The sequence below is a fragment of the Amblyomma maculatum genome, chromosome 9, assembly GCF_055883805.1.
Source record: "Amblyomma maculatum isolate TAMU_Amacu chromosome 9, ASM5588380v1, whole genome shotgun sequence".
In the NCBI taxonomy this organism is placed as follows: Eukaryota; Metazoa; Arthropoda; class Arachnida; order Ixodida; family Ixodidae; genus Amblyomma; species Amblyomma maculatum.
The window spans coordinates 23,122,803-23,143,236 of record NC_139352.1 but is presented as its reverse complement, the minus strand read 5'-3'; the positions used below and the strand labels follow the sequence as shown (position 1 = coordinate 23,143,236).

Below are 20,434 nucleotides of genomic sequence, written 5' to 3'. Positions count from 1 at the left end.
GTGCTTGCTTAATTTTGACCTTTCAGCAAGGTTTATCCGCCGTAAGATGCAGGAGCACAGAAAAAGCGACCATCGCGTACGCCACTGAAAAATATGACTGGCTGTGCACGTCTTGGCGATGTGATAAATGAATGCAGGAATATTTCAACGGTTTTTCACAGTAAACCAGTCAGCTATAAGGCAGTGAACAATAGTAAGGCATAAATAAAATTGTCGCTCTTTCAAAAGCGTACTCTTATTGTGTGTTTTCTACGAGCGACAAAATTTAAGAAATACTACGAAACTTCTTTTTCTGCTGAGTGCAATCGGCGAACATATAGACGAAATTGCGGCCATAGCTGAACGTAATAATACATCTTCTTTGAAATCTGGAACTTGAAACTTTTAGATGGGAAGAACTTAGATATACGACGTAATTATTGGTAGGCGGCAATTCCCTGCTTAATACGGCTGCTATTACGAATCAGATGTTAAAACGAATGCAAACCCGCATTAGTGAGAACAGCGCTAGATGATTGGTATAATAATTTATTATTGAGACCCAGAAAGCTTGTATATTCTTTTGGGGCATGCTTAGGGTAAGAAGACATTGAATTTTGAAAGCCTGTCATATGGTGTTAACAAATGCAGGGTGCATTGAGCGTGCTCACCTCTTTCAGAAATCGCTTACTACATAAGCCCAACAAAAAAAACTGCCACCGGTTGGAAGCTTTCGTCACTGCGTTGTGTGTGTGTGTGTGTGTGTGTGTGTGTGTGTGTGTGTGTGTGTGTGTGTGTGTGTGTGTGTGTGTGTGTGTGTGTGTGTGTGTGTGTGTGTGTGTGTGTGTGTGTGTGTGTGTGTGTGTGTGTGTGTGTGTGTGTGTGTGTGTGTGTGTGTGTGTGTGTGTGTGTGTGTGTGTGTGTGTGTGTGTGTGTGTGTGTGTGTGTGTGTGTGTGTGTGTGTGTGTGTGTGTGTGTGTGTGTGTGTGTGTGTGTGTGTGTGTGTGTGTGTGTGTGTGTGTGTGTGTGTGTGCGTGTGTGAGAGAGAGAGAGAGAGAGAGAGAGAGAAGCAAAGTGACATGCAAGTTCCGGCTGGAAAAGGTGAAGCTTCCGGGTCCCTACATAAACACAAAGGGCCTTCAACCGAACGAGGACAACGTGGCCGCTGTTTTCTAAGCACCTAAGCCAACGTCAATGAGTGAACTCAAAGCCTTCTTAGGTCTGCTGAGTTATTATGGCAAATTCCTGCCCGGAATGTCCACCATATTGACACTCTTGTACGGTTCACTGGCGAAAGGCACGAAGCGACAGTGGGGAAGCAAGCAGGAACAAGCTTTTTCGGAAGCAAAGACAAAATTAAAAAAGGAAAAGTTTCTCGTATACTTTGATCCAGGAAAGCAGATTCATCTGGAATGTGAAGCTTCATCATTCGACGTAGGAGCAGTTCTTTCTCATCGGATCGGAGGTATGGATTACACTATTGGATTCAAATCTCGCACACTATAGCAATGCTGAAAGGAACTAACAGCTAGAGAAATAGCCGCTGGCCTTGGTATTCGGTGTCACACGATTTTGGGACTACTTGTATTGAAAGCCGTTCGTGCTAGTCACGCACGCACAACAAGCCCTTAACAGGACTGTTTAGCCCTGAAAAAGCAATTCCTTAAATGGCTGCCGCACGCATCCAGTGATAGGTCCTGCTGATTGGAGCTATCAGTGTAGATTAGAGTATCGCAAAGGTAGCGAGAATGTAAACGCAGACGTTCTCAGTCGCCTTCATTTGCCAGCAAGTGAACGGAAAACAAGCGGAGGAATTGCCAGAGCATGATGTTTATTCGCTGGCGTTAAAGCAGGTGGCTATCAGTGCCCAGGAATTAGTGCGTCTAACTCAGAACGATTCCTTGTTGACACAGGAAAAAAAGTGAGCCTTTAAAGGATGACCCCCATATCTGGCTGAGACTGAGCAGCAGTTTCGAATCTTCAACAAGCGTGACGAGCTGACTAAGTCGGGAATTGATCTACTGGGGTCACCACGTAGTGGTACCAAAAACGGCAGCATCTCGATTTCTCGAAACCTCGCCTCCCAATCTGATTAATATTTGTATCGAAAGGGTTCTACACAATATCCAGTCGTTGATCGCGGAGCAGCAATTGGCATGATTGCTGTTTTAAAAACGTTAAGAAAATTTCGCAGCATCTTCGACATCAAAACGTAACAGCCGTTTATGGGTGGGTCATTTTGCACTGGTCAGAACAGCCAGCAGACAAGGTTCAATGCAGAACATTTCTTGCTGTTGAAGGCCTCGCCTTCAAGAAAACGGGTCCGCGAGCAATGTTCTCGCAGGACGTGACAAGTATAGCCTCTCTTAAAAACACCCGTTTATTCCGCATAAACTGAAAAGCATTCAAAAAAAGAAACATCGCGAACCACTGCGCTGGACATATGCTGTCGATACACGCAACAACGGACCACAAAGAATTAAATAACGAGGGTCAAGGCTTTACCACGGCAAGACAAAACACACTGCGGCGCAAATAGGGCGAACGATAGGGCCAAAGCGCTAACGGAGGTACAAAAAACTTAGCTCATCGCGTAAAAGCAACTCAAGCTTATACTCCTAATTCATCATTGAAGCCAATGCTTCCATCTTCGTTCCGTCGTTCGTGCACAACCCGCTGGCCCATGACGATTGCTGGCCGCCCCTCACTGGCCTACTGCCGGGCAAGAACCGCGAGCCTTGACTGCGACGTGCTTATCTACCCTCGTTTTTGCGCCGACAACATTCTGCCCCCACGTTTGGCAGCTCGCTCATGCGCACACGCGCGCGTTGCACGGGCAGCAATACAAGTAGCAGTAGCAAAAAGCGCGTGAGGTTAGAAACACTAAAAGGGGCTACGGGGCCCCACATTGTTTTGCAACCGCTTCACCATGATGAGCAGACGGTTTTGTAGCGGAAGCTACATTGGCCGCGATGCAGCGACTTTGCCGTGGCACCGGTTTCCACCGTGGTTGCACCACTCTTAGAGCCGCTGCCTAGAAAGCACGTGCTCGCCATCTAGCGTGCATACGATTATAGCCGTTGCCAAGCAACCAAAGCAGCTGGCTGACGCCGCGTGCTCGAAGCGCCCCCCCCCCCCCCCCTCAAACCTCAAAAAAAAAAAAAAGTCTGCACCAAGAATCGAACTTTAGCCCTCAGATCCCCACCAGATCGCTTTACCAACTCCGCTACATCGAGTTTTATTTTTTTTTCTTTATTGCATAAAAATATTTCCGGCACAATTTAGCGAGATCGCATCCGCAACCTGTTATACACAGTCACACCAGCATCGAGCTCTCACTTTGCCCACACAAACTGCAAAAGGAAGACACAAAAACGACTAGCAAACACGCGTGAAAACTCTGCGAATGCCAATAGCCTAGGAAAAAGAATATTTATCTAAGCAAAATAGTTAAAGAATGAACGCCGCGAAAACCTAGCTGCCGGCACGAAAAACCAGGCCGCTAGGACAAAGAGCTAAAATCTATTCTTTAGGCTGCACTTAACCTAACTAGCTGAAAACGAAATAAAGTTAATAAAATAACGAACTCATCCATTTGACGCCTTCGGAAGATCCCGCTGTCGCCAGTACGTCCGTTTCCGGTAGCCACGTGCAATCGCAGGAGCGATGGAACACGCGCCCGCACCACACGGCTGTCAACTGTCAACTCTCGTGCAAACTAGTGCAAACGGGATAGTCGCGCCATCTGCTGGGAATCTTCCGAAGCGTACTTCGGCTGCTGCGTCTACCCGTCGGTTTCCGGGCGCTTCCGTAATGCACTTGTTTCGTCAACGTACGTAGCGCGTGATATTCATTAACCGCGAATATACGTTCGCATAAACCTTAATTGTCTAAAGAGAAATATTTCTGCGTCGTTGGAGGCTCGGAAGCCATTATTTCAAGCAAAGTCGGAACTGAAGCCGCAACCGTACCTGAGGCCAGATAGCCAGAGCTGCACGGTACCACCACGTAACACCACGACGAAAACTCCGCTCCCATAATTTTGGATGCATAGCCAGAAAACGTTGTCTGCGAGTATAGCTGAATGCCCAGCACATTTTTAAAACCCTCACGAGAGAGTTCTACAGATTACGATTATTCTAAACCTCAACATACCCCGAAGAAATCATGTAATATATTACATGCTCCTCATCGGAAAAAAGTGCTGACATTTATGCTAGTATATCTACGTTGCAGTGCTTATTACAGCATTGAATTTCCCAGGCTATTTCCAGCGTTCTTAGTACTCTTCCTGGCAGCGTTTTTGTGTAGCGCTACCTATTACAAGTTTCTAACTGTTTTAAGACCTGATTCGTAGTAATTTATGCACCGTTAATCGGAATATCATCATCTAGCAGCGGTTTCTTCTCCTGACTAAAACGCCTTGCTTAGATTTTGAAGTCATATAATCTCAGAGAAATTTCATTTATATACTAATTTAAGAAAGTTAACGTGGTAATTTGCACTTCGCACCAAAAAGACATCTCTTCAGAATTTCTTAATTTGTTACTCTCTCATAGACAAGGATGCCAGTGCTGAATGCCAGGAAAATTCAAAACGAACAATAAATTATTATTAATTGTTTTCTTTATTCAGGTATACACCGCCTTGCAAAACAGCGTTTAAGCAGATAAGGCTATAATATGAAAACGTTCTTAATATTTCCACGCACTTGGTTAAAACACAAACGGTTCCAGATGCTACAGTTCTCGCGAAAGAAAAGAAATTAGCATACAGGCTCCTTCTACTGTGTGTATTCAAGACTTGATCATATATTTTAGAATGGTAAAACAGTTGCTTTAAATAAGTGTCTGCGTTAATTCAGACTTGTCATACATACATACATACATACATACATACATACATACATACATACATACATACATACATACATACATACATACATACATACATACATACATACATACATACATACATGCATACATACATACATACATACATACATACATACATACATACATACATACATACATACATACATACGTACGTACGTACGTACGTACGTACGTACGTACGTACGTACGTACATACATACATACATACATACATACATACATACATACATACATACATACATACATACATACATACATACATACATACATACATACATACATACATACATACATACATACATACATACATACATACATACATACATACATACATACATACATACATACATACATACATACATACATACATACATACATACATACATACATACATACATACATACATACATACATACATACATACATACATACATACACACACACATATGTTAAGCGCAGTTTTCTTCAGCGAAAGAACACCGCTTCGCCACGTTATTGTACTAAATTCAGTGTAAACAAATGATAATACAAAAATTGGTTAGTGACTATGTGCGCCCGACTCCAACACCATGCCGCACACATTGAAATTCAAATTGAGCAAAATGTATTTATTTGCATTCGGATTCACTGACTGTGCTCGTTGGAGGGGGAGCCCTTTGAAAGTTAAGAAATCGACGGTACAATTCGCTGACCGCATAAGAACGATCCATGAAAATATAGTGTCCACCGAAGAGCACATTGGCAAACAACAAACTTCCTGCTTTTTTCCTGTAACCGAACAGTCCAAGGGAAGAGTTGTTTTTCTGGTACCAGAGTTCGCGCTTTGCTTTGTTAAAGAGATCAGAGCCACGCCATTTCACCTTTTTCAACTCTTTTTCGATATTGATGGCCGGAAAAACGTCGTCCAGCTGCGCAGTATACATCAATACATGTCTGTTATTAAGAACAGTCTCCAATATCTCCTTGTGGTCAACGAAGAAATCTCCTATAGCTAAGGCCAATGCCACCTTCTTCCTAGTACCATCAAGGGTCCTCGAAGGGCTCACGTGAATTATTCTCTTAAACTCCGTACTGTTTGCGTACATATAATATGCTAGCGCTTCCTGTTTCCTCTCGGGTGTTATAATGCTTCCGTGGTGCTGAAATCCAGTCAACATTTCAAATAGGCTCTGACGCCCTGGGGTGCGTAGGTTGAGGACTGTCTGGCTGAGCAAGAGCGCAGCAGCGGTGTAGTTCACTTTGTCAACCAGCAGTCGTATATCGCAAAAACGTTGAATAAACTTCTCCCTGCCGTCTTCATCCAGCAGTCCGGTGTAATAGAGATATTCTGTGGAGTCGATAATATCCAGTAATGGAAACAAGAATCCAACACCCAACATCACTCCCCTCAGGACTAGCGGTGAGCGGTGTGGCTTATGTTTCAATATTTTGTTTGCAGCACCTATGGCAAACCTCGCTGAAAAGCAAAACATAATAAGTACACATGTGAAAAGAAAATAATGCCTCAGTAGCAATAGACAAAGTCTGCTATGATCCCCAGTTGCAAGAATGATAAACTGCACGCTAAATGTGCAATGATATGGTCTTTCATTTTGTAATGACTGGGAAAAAAATGCATGCTGTTTGCTTAACAGCTTAATATAGAGACCATCCTTAGCGTTAAATGAAACTGTGCGAAGCTTACGGCGTGTCGCACTTCAATACACAGAAAGCTTCTCAGTACTCCAGTTTTACTCACTTTATTTCTTCAGAAAACACGGCCCTTTATAAACGGTCTCTCTCTGCTCAACTTATACCACTCTCTACTGTTTACGCTATCTACGAACTTTCAATTTTACACCTGCACATTTGCTTATTTCTTAAATGCTGTCAAGCTTTCACTAGTTTAGCTCACACTGATTTTAGGCCCTCATACTTCAACCGCACCCGCCACATTTTTCCTGGGGAACGTTCTTCCCACCTTTGACTCTCACACAACTCAAATTATCAGCAGTGATTTTGATGCTCGCCACACCCTGAGGGCTTTCCCGCAGACACTTCTTGGCAGCCCCTACTACACTCTTTAGCAAAGCAGCATCAAATCTCATACTCAACACACCGGCTTTCCAAACTTAGGAAGAAAACTGCTTCCAGCAATGCCAGGCATTCACATTTCTTGCAGCCGAGGCACCATTTCTACCCCGTAGTAAGCATCGATCGATGGCCTTGGGTGTAAATCTATACGATTATTTCCTATATTTATCTTCAGTTCTCAGAATGAAACTGATCACTGCCCATATCATATGGCATGCACTCCTTTCTGGGCTTTGCTCCAACTCGTTCATCTCCTAAGAGAAACTGACTGATGCCATTCTCAAACCGGCCTCATCCTCTGCTCTCAAAAGGACTCCTACACATCTTAGCTCTCACACGGACATCCGTCGCATGTATTTGTGGAAACGTTCTAACTGCTATTTTAATAGCTCGACTGTTACCTAGTAACCTCCAGCTCAAGGCTTCCCTTCCTCAATTCCGGGACGATGTCATGGCACATATACCTCTCACAGTGTACTTCCTGACATGCTGCTTTCTCTGATCAGAGTCCTTCCTTCAATTTACAAGATGTTTCATGTACGGGCGCCTCCTACGTAGCTCCTCGCGAATCCACTACCTTTATTTTCCTAAATATTCTATCTAACCCGCCACTCACTCCTAAGGAACCACGCCGTCGATATTCTTTCTCTTGGTATCATCTCTATCCTTCACGCCATTGAACATTTTAATAGCCTCCCGCCTGTTCCTGATTAAAACACAGTTACACTGACTGTCGTCTGACCAAGAGCAACTAAATCTAAACCAATGCCATCTCATTGTTTTATTATATAGCTTCAGCCTTGCCCTGTCACTTTTTGCAAGATCCTGGATACAAGGGCCTTACCGGAAGTCACCTGCTAATCATCTCGCCCTTGAAACTCATCCAGGTGCTGTTGGTCACCTGACCCACGGCTATGCAGGGTGGGTTAAGCCTTTCCTTTATTGCCAACATAAATCAGCACTAATGTGTTCCCCATCCTGATCTCAGGAATAATCTCCTGGTTTTTCTATGAGAGACGCTGACGTCCATCGAAAGACGATGCCAGACAATCGGGTTGCGACGACACGCTTTTATCTGCTCGCGGTCCTTCGTGCCCCGACGTCACTGCCGCTTATGCAAGGCTTTTCAGCTTTCTACTTGTCTGCCCAGTTGCTACCCAATCAAATTATTTGCCTAACCTTTCCACGCTGTCAGCTGCTGTTTTAACTGGCATGGATCTGATGAGCGAAAGGTAAAGCGCCTGCTCGCAACAGGACATTTGCGTACATCTTAAGCGTTTTATATTTGTAACCCAGAGTAAGGTCTTATACTACCAGTAGCACTGCCGCTAATTCTACTGTTAATATTACTATTGACAATATCACTACGACTACTAGTTGGCCACCCCTAACGCTAAGGCTATATGAAAGCCTATGAAAGGTCTATGAAAGTAGAATAAATACAAACATGATAGCCGAACTCAAAACCATAATGATTCGGGTTAAGCATGGTTTTAACATAGCGACACAAGCTAAAGCACTTCTAAGCATAACTTTGCAAGGTTTACTAAGGTCATACACAGTAAGAGTATTTGAATTAGAGGCGATTTCAAGCTTCTTCTTAACAGTAGACTTGATAACGCCTTTAACAACGCTATATCAATTCTCGATTTTTTAATATTTGTTTTTAAGGTGTTTTTTGGGGAAAGGAAGGCGCGAATATTTAGGGGATACTCAACTGAAGGGCCCCTGAAATGCTACTTGTGGTAATATTCTAATGCAAGAAATCCATAGAGGGGGTCCTTTTGAATATTCGAGTCAAATTTGGCAGCTGAGTATTGAATTCAGATTTGAAACATTTGCGTAGGCCGCATAATTTGCAAATATTAAAAAGTGCTCCTGACGATCGCTCGCGGCAGATTTGGGCAACACATACCCGCGGTACCCCTGGCAGACATCTCATGTTACTTCGGATGCGCCCGCTCATTAGACGTTCCCGAATTACGCATGTGTGACGGCGTGCGATGAGGTGTCGTGGCGACTTGTTTACTTCCTTTTCCGCGCACCGGCGCGGGTTGAGTTGATGTGAAGACCAGGAGCATCATTTTCAGTCGCCGATATTTTCAGTGCTAACAAATGTAGGTTTAAAATTTTTACGTCGCAGTGACGAATGATAGGATACCTATTGTTAGTGCGCGTTTCATCATTCTAGTTAATATCTTTCAATGAGCCCTTTAACATCCGCCGTTAATGGTATGACGGGGTAGAATTTCACACACACGCATTTTCGGTTCCGTTTCTTTTTTGCTGTTTTATTTTTATTTTCTGCACACCGATACTCAGCATCAGCAAACTATATTTTTCTTCTGAGCGGTTCATACCTTGAAAAGAAATTTTTTCAATGATTTGAGTCAATTAATTGATCCCTTACACACTCTAAAGTTTCTGAATTACCATCATCAGGCATTGGATTATCATTTTAAACATTTTGACACCTTTGAACATCGTTTCTTTAATTCTTTCATTTTTCATTTATTTAATTCATCAAATAGTAAACTGATTACAATTATTCCATTAACTTGTCATTGCTTATCATATACCCGTTCATTGATCAAGCACTAACGGCACTGCGTTGGCGCCTGGAAATTGCGATAAGCAGTGGCGGAAGAGGCAAAGGTGAAAGTGTAGCAGGAAAACAAAGGATCCAAGCTTGCACTTTTCGTCGCTGGGTCCGAATGACAATAAACTCTCCTATCAGAGGGAGGAGTGTTTATTGTCATTCAAACCCAGTGATGAAACACCCAAACTTGCATCTCAAGTAGTCAAACTTCAGCCCTAATGATGTTCTACTACTAATATTTCGTCCTTTGCAAACTCTTTGCACCCATACGCTCATTTTAATTAAAGAAGTATATTCCTTCAGTCTACTTGTACATAAAAGTATGTTGTTAAAAGGATTACCTCCGTAAGACTCCCCGCCGATAAACAAATCTCTTCTTCTGCATTCCGTGTATATAAGGGGAAAGCGAAGCAAAAATCGGGCGATGTTTTCCGAAGCTTCTTCAAGTGTTCCTCCGAATGGCTTCTTGACGAAAAAACTGTATCCCGAACCAACAGGCTGGTCTAGGTAGATGATGTCCGCTTCGTTAAAAAGGGTGTGATTCCTATAGTAAAGCGTTCCAGTAGCGTCGATGCCCAGTGGCCCGTTCTCAAGAAACTCTCCGAAAAGCGATGATTTCCCAGGTCCACCCTGTAGCCACAATAGTAGGGGCCTTTTCTCTGAATCGCCCTGCGAACAGCACAAGAGGCAAAATACTCTTTAGATATTTAGGCAGTAAATTTTCAATTTTAATCGCTTAAGTATCTTCAATCACGTTATTTCCCTTTCTAATTATTGGCGAAGTATTTCTTAGCATACAGTTCTGTAAAACATGTGAATATGGAACCGGCAAGAACGGGATGGAGACCTGAATTGCATACTGTGGTTAACGTTATCAAAACAGCAGGTCAGAACAACCACAACTCTTAATGCTAAATTACTAGTTTTATTCTGCAAATAAATAAGCCATATTTTCCCGAGACGCAGCTGGCTATTCCAGGTTCAAGGCCACAACAAACGCCCCATTCTTGTGGCGTGAACATCAACGGGCAGGCTACGAATTTGCGAAAAGAGCGCCGATGGAGTGCGGCTCATTTCCGACCTGAAGATTAAGAACTGACCTGAAGGTCAGCTCTTAAGCTTCCGTTTATGGCTTGAATGGTGTTGCTCTCCACCTTGGTGTGGTCGTAACCTGTGGCCAAATCTAAGGTGACGGAAGGGACCACCCTCTCATAGTTAGAACTGGCCAACCTCGAGCACAAAATTCGGTCGACGTCCCGAAAGCTGTCATAGCCATCTGAAACACACATCTCTCGTTGAGTTTAGTGAAGCAGAGTGTTGGGGTCTAGCGGGCGCCTTAATGCTCTTGTCCCACTGAACGAACCCCAGGTGGTCGAAATTTCCGGAGTCCTCCACTACGGCGTCTCTCATAGCCTGAGTTGCTTTGGGACGTTAAACCCCACAAACCAACCAACCAATTTGTATATTTGTGCGGATATTTACCACTACGAATGAAGTCTGCCAGGTGTGTGAAGAAGAAGTGAGAGCAGCTGGCTCCTCGCGCCACACGTGCGAAGAGCAAAAAGCGGGCGGCGCGCAGGCCGCGCACTGCTAGGCACCTTCAAGGTCGTATGAAACATACGCCGACCAAGCTACAGAAGCGTGTCGTAAAGGTTTCGCTTTAAAGTCAGAAACATGAAAGAGGTATGCTCGTGCTTGCTTGCATGTGTCCGCACGTGAATTGACACTTCACATGGATTGCAGGCATAGAGATTGTGTATAATAATATCCGACTGTCCAGCAACGAAATCGGCAGCTTTCATATCGGAAGCTGAATTGGGAATTGAAAACGAGAGCCTTCAGTCCTGATTAAGGCATGCAACCTACAGACTACGCTCGGGTGTTACGACCGCTAGGTCAAATCGGCGCTTATATGTCTATGTCAGGTATAGTCTTTAGTATAATATGACAGCTTACGTCTACATGCTATGTATGCGTGAGATGCCTTATAACATTTTAGATGCAAATATTGATAGAGTAATAATTTAGCGAGTAGCAAAGTGCATGAACGGGATTGTAGATCGAGAACATATGGTTTCTTATTCTTACCTAGAGGGAAAGCTGGTGCCGTCATCTATGGGAGTTTGCACGGAGCTTCCTGACAACCCGTTCAGCCGCAATGGCCGCCTTAAATATCGCATGCTTAGTAGAAGTATAGTGCCTAGAATAAATATATTGGCCAGCATATTCTTGGCACTACAGCAGAAGAGGATATCCAGAACCGCATATGAATTGCTCAGCAAGAAAGAGAAAGCAGCATAGAGGCAGTTGCAGGAGGGCACTTTGCGAACCCAGTAACATTCAGTAGGTTCCTTCTTGGCTTAAACGGCGGTAAATGTATGGCCTGTGGAGAACGGGCCAGCCTAGCCCATATGATGTGGCCATGGGCCCGATCCAAAATTTTAGTGGAGTCGTGGGAGGTTTTTCTACGCAGCCAGAACCTCGAAGAGCAAATAAAAAAATAAAAAAACACAATCAGACAAGCATTCAGAGCCGCCAGGTTCCAAAGGATCTCGACCGTCCGATAAGGACGGCCGAGATCCTGATGATATGAGATAATAAAGTTCTTCTATGCTATGCTAAGCTGTGCTTAGCTATCTATGCTACGCTATGCTATGTTATGCTATGTTATCCTATATCATGGTGTTCATAGCTACCTGGTGTAGAACTACACGTTTTGGCCAAAAGCAATGCAAATAAACGTTCTTATATATAAAAATGTGTCCCAACTTGAATATCGTAACTATCAATTGGAACAAAAGAGTGAAACAGCATGCAAGTGTAAAGTCTGTTCAAAATAAGTGGTAGCTCTTTCTCCTTTGGCTAAATATTGAGCAGCCCGGAAACCAATATTTCGCACTATTGGGCACAATATAAAATGAATAAAAAATCATTTTAATATTACACAAAAACATTTTAATATATCAATATTAAAGCTGTAGAACACAACCTGTCAATTTTTTCCGGCATGCGGGTACTAGGTTTTTGCGTCAAATGAGTAACTTGTGCATTAAACACCAAAGAAAGTCAGGAAATTACCATGACGTACCGTTGACAAAGTCTTTGTAACCAGAATTTTCGGAGTCAAGTTTTCAACAAATGATTGAGCCTATTTTTGCTGAGATGGTGACTGAACCGTATACTGCCGATTTTTTTAAACACAGGTGGTGCGTTCAAATGTAAAAGAAGGAATGCTTGCCTTCGATTTAATGTAGAAGAAGAAAAAGTACGAATTTTCCTCCCCGCTGTACCAACTGTCAACGTTAAGAAATCCAGAATAGGCTTCAACGTGGGCGCATGGCTCGGGCAGACACACTCTGCTCTTTTTCCTGAATTCTTTCAATTCCGATGATTCGTTACGCTGAAATGCACTCAAGTTAAATACCAGATCTTCAGAAGGTGTGCTGGAAGAGAGGATAAAATTCACGTAAATTCAAACATTTCCTCTTTTCTTACTATATTCACACTTCCCGCATTGATTTATTATTCACATAGCTGTATATTCGTTCTTTAGTGCTATAGCCTCCAGCAAGTCTTTAAAGGAAACGTCACATGACAAAAGTGGCACCATGACCACATTCTGAAAACAAAGCTCATGCTAGTAGCATTCAACAATTAGTGGCTTCGCGACGTGCGAGACGGTGAGGCAATACCTGTTGCTCAGATACCTATTTGATTAACCCGCATCATTATCATCATCTTCATTAAAACGTTTATGATTGCGAAGACCAGGCACCATACGATACATGTCGCACAGAGCTTCGGTCAGAACAAAAATTCGTCATGCTTGCAAGCTTTGGTGTTAAATCCTGACCAAATTTGAGAAAAAAATCAGCTTCACTTGCCAGAGATTTTGACAACTCGGTCACGGCCCGTGCCTTTCACTCCTCACATCAGTTTTGCTCAAGGAAGTTGAAGGTCAATGGATGGAGTACAATTAGAGGTAATATTCAAGTCTCATTGAAGGGCAGCCTTCTGAGCAAGCAGATCTTGGTGAGAGCTCTACGCCGTGACATCAACAGCGCATTGCAAAAACTTAATCTCAGGGTAGCCATGTGAGTTAGAAGCGATCGAGATGAAAGCAATATTTAATACCATCCCTAAAACGTACTGATACATGGGGAGTGGGGATGGGCACGCCGCAGCGCGAAGCAAATGATCGGACCGCGTAAAAACTGAGGCCGGTTGCAATGATTCGACAAAACTGCGAACTCTCAAAGAGAGATGAAGCATTTCAATCGAGTTCAGGATGGCAGTATGAGGGATGTTGTCGTGTGCCTTTCCATCGTCCATTACTGATACGGTACGAACCTTGCGGCAGTAGGTAGATTACAGAACTACTAACGACAAGCTAGCCAGCCGGCCCATGTAGCTGTTTGGTTTGGTTTGTGGGGTTTAACGTCCCAAAGCGACTAAGGCTATGAGAGACGCCGTAGTGGAGGACTCCGGAAATTTCGATTACCTGGGGTTGTATGAACGAAAGCGAATTTCAGGGGGGTGATAGCAATTATACTGCTTAAGCCACCACTTAAGTCTCGTACTGACATTTTCTCTGCCAGTCACGCGTGTTAAGGAGATAGCAAAGGACGTCGCAGGCTTTCCTTGTTTGGGGATAGGGATCACGATAGCGTATTTCCAGATTTAGGGTATGACACCACTCAGCCATGCTTTGTTTATGATGTCTAGCAGTTGAGGGAGTGCAGCGCTACCCAGGTCCTTGTAAACCTCATTTGGTCCCGGCCGGGCGCTGCTTTCCGCTTGGCTACTATCGCAGTCAGCAACTCATGCATCACAACGTAATCGGAATTCCTTTTCTGCCGGCAGGTAATGGCAGTTTATTACATGTGCTGACATACCTGTCATATTAAAACTAGTACCAGAAGGAGCCAGTGCATCGTACTTTGTGAAAATTGTTTCTTCTGCTTCTTTGGGGAAATCGTTCACAAACAACTTAACTGGAATGCATGTGGTTACTCCTCTGTCTGTAAAACGGTGAACATGTTTCATTACATGGTGTTCAGCGGATTCAGGCATTCGAGGATTTAGACGAAAAGTGTTTACACCACGCGTGCCACTGGAGTACTGAAAGTCTGCGTTCATATTGTGAGCCTAGCAGTAAGATAATGCGGTCGTGTACGTGTTTGCGCATAAGTAGGGTCTCGCGCCTGACCCGAAGTTAGGCAGGCCAAGATCTAGGGGCGGTGGATATATGTGGGAGTTGTAGCACTGTTGAGAGCTCTTTATATGCGCTCAACAACGAGTGATGACGAATCCGAAGAGGGACCATCGAGAAGAACGAAAGCCCTCCCAGAGGATCACAGAGCATTTATGGCGTATAAAGTGGAGACGTGAGGAATGGCGGCAGGTAAAGAGAGAATGATAATCACTCCACCAGCAGTGCGGCCCCATATGCAAATAGGGGGTATCCGAGCCTCACCTCCGCGTTGTCAGGGACATGGGAAGCACAGCGTTTGTGACGCGCAGGCCACGTTGTTGTCCCAGCATGGTTGACCAGAACGAATAGGGCATCCGGGGAGATTATCTCACTTTGGTCCTCGCGGTAGGGGTGTACGGGATGTACACCCCTGCCGCGAGACCAAAGTGAGATAATCTTAATCCGAATGGGAGGAAGGGGGTTAAGCCACCTTTTGACTAAAATCGGACACCAATGTTATTCCCGGTGGAAGCTTCATGAACAGGCAAGTCGAATGGGTGGAGGGGGGTTAAGCCGCCTTTTGACTAAAATCGGACACCAAGAAATTATTCCCGATGGAAACTTCATGAACAGGCAAGACTAATACAGAATGGCGCCACCGGATAATGAAACGTAAAAAGAAAACCACAACAGTACCCTTTGAGATTTCACAGCCATTGCCAATGTCTTTTGATGTGATGAGACTCTAAGATAAATTAAACAACCACAACGGGTCCCCTTTGAATTTCCCAGTCACTGCACCTTTCTCTTGATATGATGCACACGAGGTTTCAAATCCGTACATGTGGAAATCGCGTATCAGTATTTATCTCCACATTTCCCAAGGAATCAGCAGTACGCACACGATGTCCTGTCATGGAAGGAGATGTAGCCACTGAACCCCGGAACTGATGCAAGGCTCTTGTTCCCTGTAGCAACATTGCTCTCCCCCAGAACATGTTAGCATGTAGTCGGCTCTTGAACTCTCCCACCTTTTTGGAAATGACCCTGCAATTCCACTGTAGCACGTCAAGACGACCGGTACTTGCCATTTTCAGATACTAGTCAATCCGCTGAAGTACCACGGACGTCAGGTTTGCTAACTAGTTGTGACGTCCCGGAGTAGAGATGTGACAGGGTTATCCTATGACGTTGTGATAAACGGGGGAGAGGAAACAAGTGATACTGGTAGGCGAGGGCAAGTCGATGTTGCTGCGCTGTAGAAAGAGGTTGCGGTAGGTTCCGCAGATCATCGACGCTGAGCAAGCAGCTTTTGATATTTATTTATTTATTTATTTTTACCCTAAAGGCTTGTATTAGTTGGTTTGTGGGGTTTATGTCCCGAAGCGACTCAGGCCATGAGCGATGCCGTAGTAGAGGACTGCGGAAATTTCGACCCCCTGGAGTTCTTTAACATGCACTGACATTGCACAGCACATGGACGCCTTGATTGTCGCTTCCGTGAAAAAGCGGCCGCCGAGGCCGGTATTCGATCCCGCATCCTTGGGCACAGTAGTAGTGTGCCGTAACCACTGCGCCACCACAGCGGGGTCAGAGCTTGTATTACAAGCATTATAGAGGAGAGGGGCGACATAGAAGCGGTACAGTACATTTAAGGTTGTAGGAAAATATTAGGGCCAACAGCAGGCACGACAGTAACAAAAAATGCTGCGCTTATTTAAAACATGCAGACTTCTTCGTTGCAAAACACCAAGCAGATTTTATTGAACAAGACATTGAGCTAGAGGTGAGTCGCATTTCTATTATGTATCTAAAAATGAATGCTGGGTATACATAACAAAAAAAGCTGAAAATGCGAGCAATAAAAAAAAAAAATAAGTATGTTAGTAAGTTAAAGGTGAAAACGGTGGCTTGCGGTGATAGCGACCAGGTCAGCAGACTGGTGATTCCAGTCATGGCCTGTTCTCGGCAGGAATGAATATGCATACATCATCGTGTTTTGGCGAGATATGACAACTTTGTGGCGGTGGTCTGCACGTGTATAGGCACACAGGCGGCGTGTGTCATCAGGCTCGGTTTCAGTTGGTCGTTATTACGACAAATCTTTTGAAAGAGACTAATACGGGAAATATTGCGAGGGACGACAAAAGCAGGAAGTTTAGACTTCGCTTCATGTTGTGTTGCCAGAGCTTGATGACCTCTGCCAAAGATTTTATTTTGGTCCATCCACTGTTGCCATATCTTCCTGCGGTAGTTCAGCCACAGAGTGCTGCTTTGTTGGGTGTTGTCGGCGGCGTTCCTTGCCCTCTGTATCGCTAGACGGCTGCCTATAGCTGGAAGAGCTCTCGAGGCGGAATGGTAAAGCTCTGGTCACTCCCGTCATCCCAGTACAGAACCGCAAACCGATTGGATGTCTACTCTGACGTCGTATTGTCGTTTATTGGCCAAAGCTTAGCATTCCGACGACGATACTTTTTCATTGCTTTTAGTTTATCGGATAACTTGGAGATGTTATTTTGCGATCATCAGATCAGCAGAGGCGTCATCTACGCGCAACCGTTCCTTCAGACGCCCCATCATCGGCAGTAGCGAAAGAGCGAGATTTCAGCATGTGCCCAGCATAGAAACAGCTGTGTCAATAAACACTCGGTTTATATGGCCAAGGCCCTAAAGTCCAGACATATAGTAGCCCAGGCAGGCCGATAGTGCCAGAGGGCTTTGCAATGTTACAATGCAAGAGCTCGCATTTCCCATGTGTCGGGTCTGGATGTTGTGACACGGTGCATGGGGCAGTATTGATCACGTGCTGGTTTTGCATGCCTTCACCTGCATGAACTTCCATTCGTGCGCAGTGAATCGAGAACACACCAATATCGCATTGCTTTGGTAAAGCACATTAAATGGTGCGAAAATTTTATTTCGCGTGACTACTAACCTACCTAGTCATCGCATTCACTTATCATTTCTTGAAGCCTGACCTTTAAGCAATGAAGTCTAACCGAAAAATACAGGGAATGCTACATATTAGCTATCATACGATCAACCGCCAACTTCGGATTCCGCCAATGCATTCGGCTGAAGTTCCTTAACAACTGTTGAAAGACCGACAAAGATCTGACAATTAATATGAATACGTATCAATAATAATGTGAATACTTCATATTACTATGTCGGTATTATTATGACGACCTCGACGATTTACATATGGAGACGCTTTCATTTCTCTTCCCCTTTGCTATCAGCGCGTTAACAACGTAGTGCTATTTTAGCTAGCGTATATTCGACCATAGCCTCCTGTATTTTCCATCCCCGGGCAGCCTATTGCCAAACCAAATGCCACAGCAGCACTCTAGCTGACGACGCTGTCAGCGAGTTAAACGATGATTTTTGCTTAAAGGTATGTCTGAACGCCGCCTAAAGGTGACATATACTCATTGCAAGCGGAGATTCTTGCTGAAAGGCGTCTGTGAACGCAGCCTAAAGGTAACATACACTCAATGAAGGTAGGAAATGATTGTGGTAAAGGTAATTGCTTCACTGGTTAACTATCACTTGTTAACCCAGTGCTGTACACCCCCAACCGCACGCTTTGCGATGCCAAAAAGGCCGACTTAGCTCATATCCTACACATGTGCTCTGAGCTCCAACCCAAAGCCGAATGGCTATTATCTAACTCACTACAATGGGAGGCTGCGGTGGCCAGCTCCGAACCTGTGGTACGACTGCGGGCGGTGAGCTGGGCTTTGGAAGTCACCGAAAGACACGGTCTGACGGCCACATGACGAAGCCAACGAAAAGAAGCCCATTGATCGTCTGACAAATGTTTTTCTTTTTTTTTTACGGAAATAAAGTTTTCCTGAAATACGATGCGCGCGCCTAATTGCGCTGAGGCGCCTCACTCATTCAGTCATCGCGGCGAGAACCTATTTCGTAGCCCGACGCGAAGCTCGCAGCTCGGTCACCCACCCACTGGGGCTACCTAACTCCCGATGGAAGATGTAAGGCCACGGTATTCCTTTTTCAGCTCTTAAGGTGCGGCCTCCATAGACAGCGGCGCGAGTGGAACAACATTGAAAGGCATCCAGAAGTAGGAGCGACCGTTACGAAATCTCGGCCGTGCCACCGCGCATCCTCAGCCACCCCACGGACCCCGTTCTCCTCACATCGTGCTGTTGAGAGGACCGCACGTACAGACCACGGCTTCCAGAGAATTCTAGTTTTCTCTTATGGGGCCGGGAGGGAGGTGAGGTGTTAGTACTCTCTCCCAAGACCCCTTCTCTGCGTCTGGAATGTTCGTTCGTGGTTATTTTAGAGCGTGCCAAGCTGCGACCGCGGATTTTCAACAAAGCTTCGGTAGCAGGGTAGTGGCATCAGGCATACGCCGGCTTATAGAAGTCGTGAAAAGGCAGCTATGAGCTCACGTTTCAGTTAGCATGGCCACTCGTGCAGCTGCGGTTTTTGCAAATAAGTTATTTACGTTCTGTTGTTAATCCGTCTGTTACAACAAGTTCGTCGTCCTTCGTCTCCCTCCGCGTGTGAACTACACGTCGCCTGCCAAATAGATGAGCACCTTATAAGGTAGCAGGAGTAAAGAATACAACAAACCTGGTTTTACTCATTTATCATGGCGCGTCAGTAAGGACTAGCTCCGCTACTGGAGGGACATTTTGTTATGATGGCACTTGCCAAACTCCCTAATTTTGACGCATATGTCATTTCTGAACATTTTTAACACTTTTTCAGGCTGGAGGCAAGTCCATTTATAGGACTGCGCTTCGAATTCCGCCCTCTGGAGCGCTTGAAAGCGACACCATTTCCCTTCAGGGTGTGTACCCGCGACAGAAGCAACGTAGAAAGCGCTTCTGCGCAGTGAGTGCATAAATATACCAAACGCGCAAAATATTTAAGAGTGCGGCTTAAGGTATCTGCACTTGCAGTTGAATAGGAAGTGCGAGTCCATCCTGCACATCGCAATATCCTTACGAGCCGACTTGGCGAATATAACACCCGGAGTTGTTCTTGGCGACATAAAGTTACTAATCGGTACTTTGTCAGCCGATGCAACCTACCACACGGTCCGTATTCCGAGTGTGCGCCGTTATCGAAAGCGTCACTATCTTCTCAACCTCGAGTCATCTGATTGGTGCAAATGCCGGAACCAGATATCGTTACCACTTCTGGTTTCCGCCAACCAGATCACTCGAGGTCGGGGAGATAGCGACACTTTCAATAGGGCCAGTCTACAGCGCTGCCGTTTGCACAGCTATTCGAGCAGAAGACGCACGTATGTGTTAGGAGACTGAGTTGGGCAGTAAGAAGAGGCATGAAAGCTCCTACTTGCTTTTAGAGCGCAGCTCTTTAGCGCCCATTCCTGCTTTTCGCGTTGTCGTCGCCGTCGGCGTTGTCCCTCGTAACCAGATCCGCAGCCGGGGCAGCGCGCACTCCTCCCCCTCCCTCTTCGTCCGTGGCGGCGACCGCGCGTGTTCTCCAGCTGCTGGGCACGATCCTTCCACCACCGTTCCCCGCGCGTGTACCCCCCCCCCCCTGCGTGGGGGGCGACGGCGTTCTCCGGTTGCCGAAGCGCCGGATCGCTATCAGCGGATCACGGTGCGTGCAACCCAAGCCGAAACACAGAGCCATGTTGTCCTGACTCGCTAGCGGCGCCTTCCTTCATGACAGTCAAGAACTGTTAGT

At 45.1% G+C, this 20,434-nt stretch overlaps 1 protein-coding gene across 1 annotated transcript; it reads right to left on the bottom strand.

The window, feature by feature from the left end:
- Positions 1–5,482: 5,482 nt before the first annotated feature.
- LOC146178592 (vitellogenic carboxypeptidase-like) lies at positions 5,483–15,090 on the bottom strand. The gene is made up of 4 exons (XM_084580003.1): positions 15,023–15,090; positions 12,785–12,989; positions 9,888–10,215; positions 5,483–6,330 (listed from the first exon to the last, which is right to left on the bottom strand). The coding sequence occupies exons 1-4, from the start codon at positions 15,088–15,090 to the stop codon at positions 5,483–5,485; spliced, it is 1,449 nt and encodes a 482-aa protein (XP_084436129.1).
- Between the last annotated feature and the right edge of the window lie 5,344 nt (positions 15,091–20,434).

Bases quoted from the DNA above. Each gene is read 5' to 3' on its own strand.
- LOC146178592 (XM_084580003.1), bottom strand. From the start codon at position 15,090: ATGCTGGGACAACAACGTGGCCTGCGCGTCACAAACGCTGTGCTTCCC. The intron at 12,990-15,022 runs GTGAGGCTCGGA...CCTCTCTTCCAG, and splicing joins ATGTCCCTGACAACGCGGAG to CACACCTTCTGAAGATCTGG. The intron at 10,216-12,784 runs GCAAGCATTCCT...TGCTGTTCGCAG, and splicing joins TCTTCTACATTAAATCGAAG to GGCGATTCAGAGAAAAGGCC.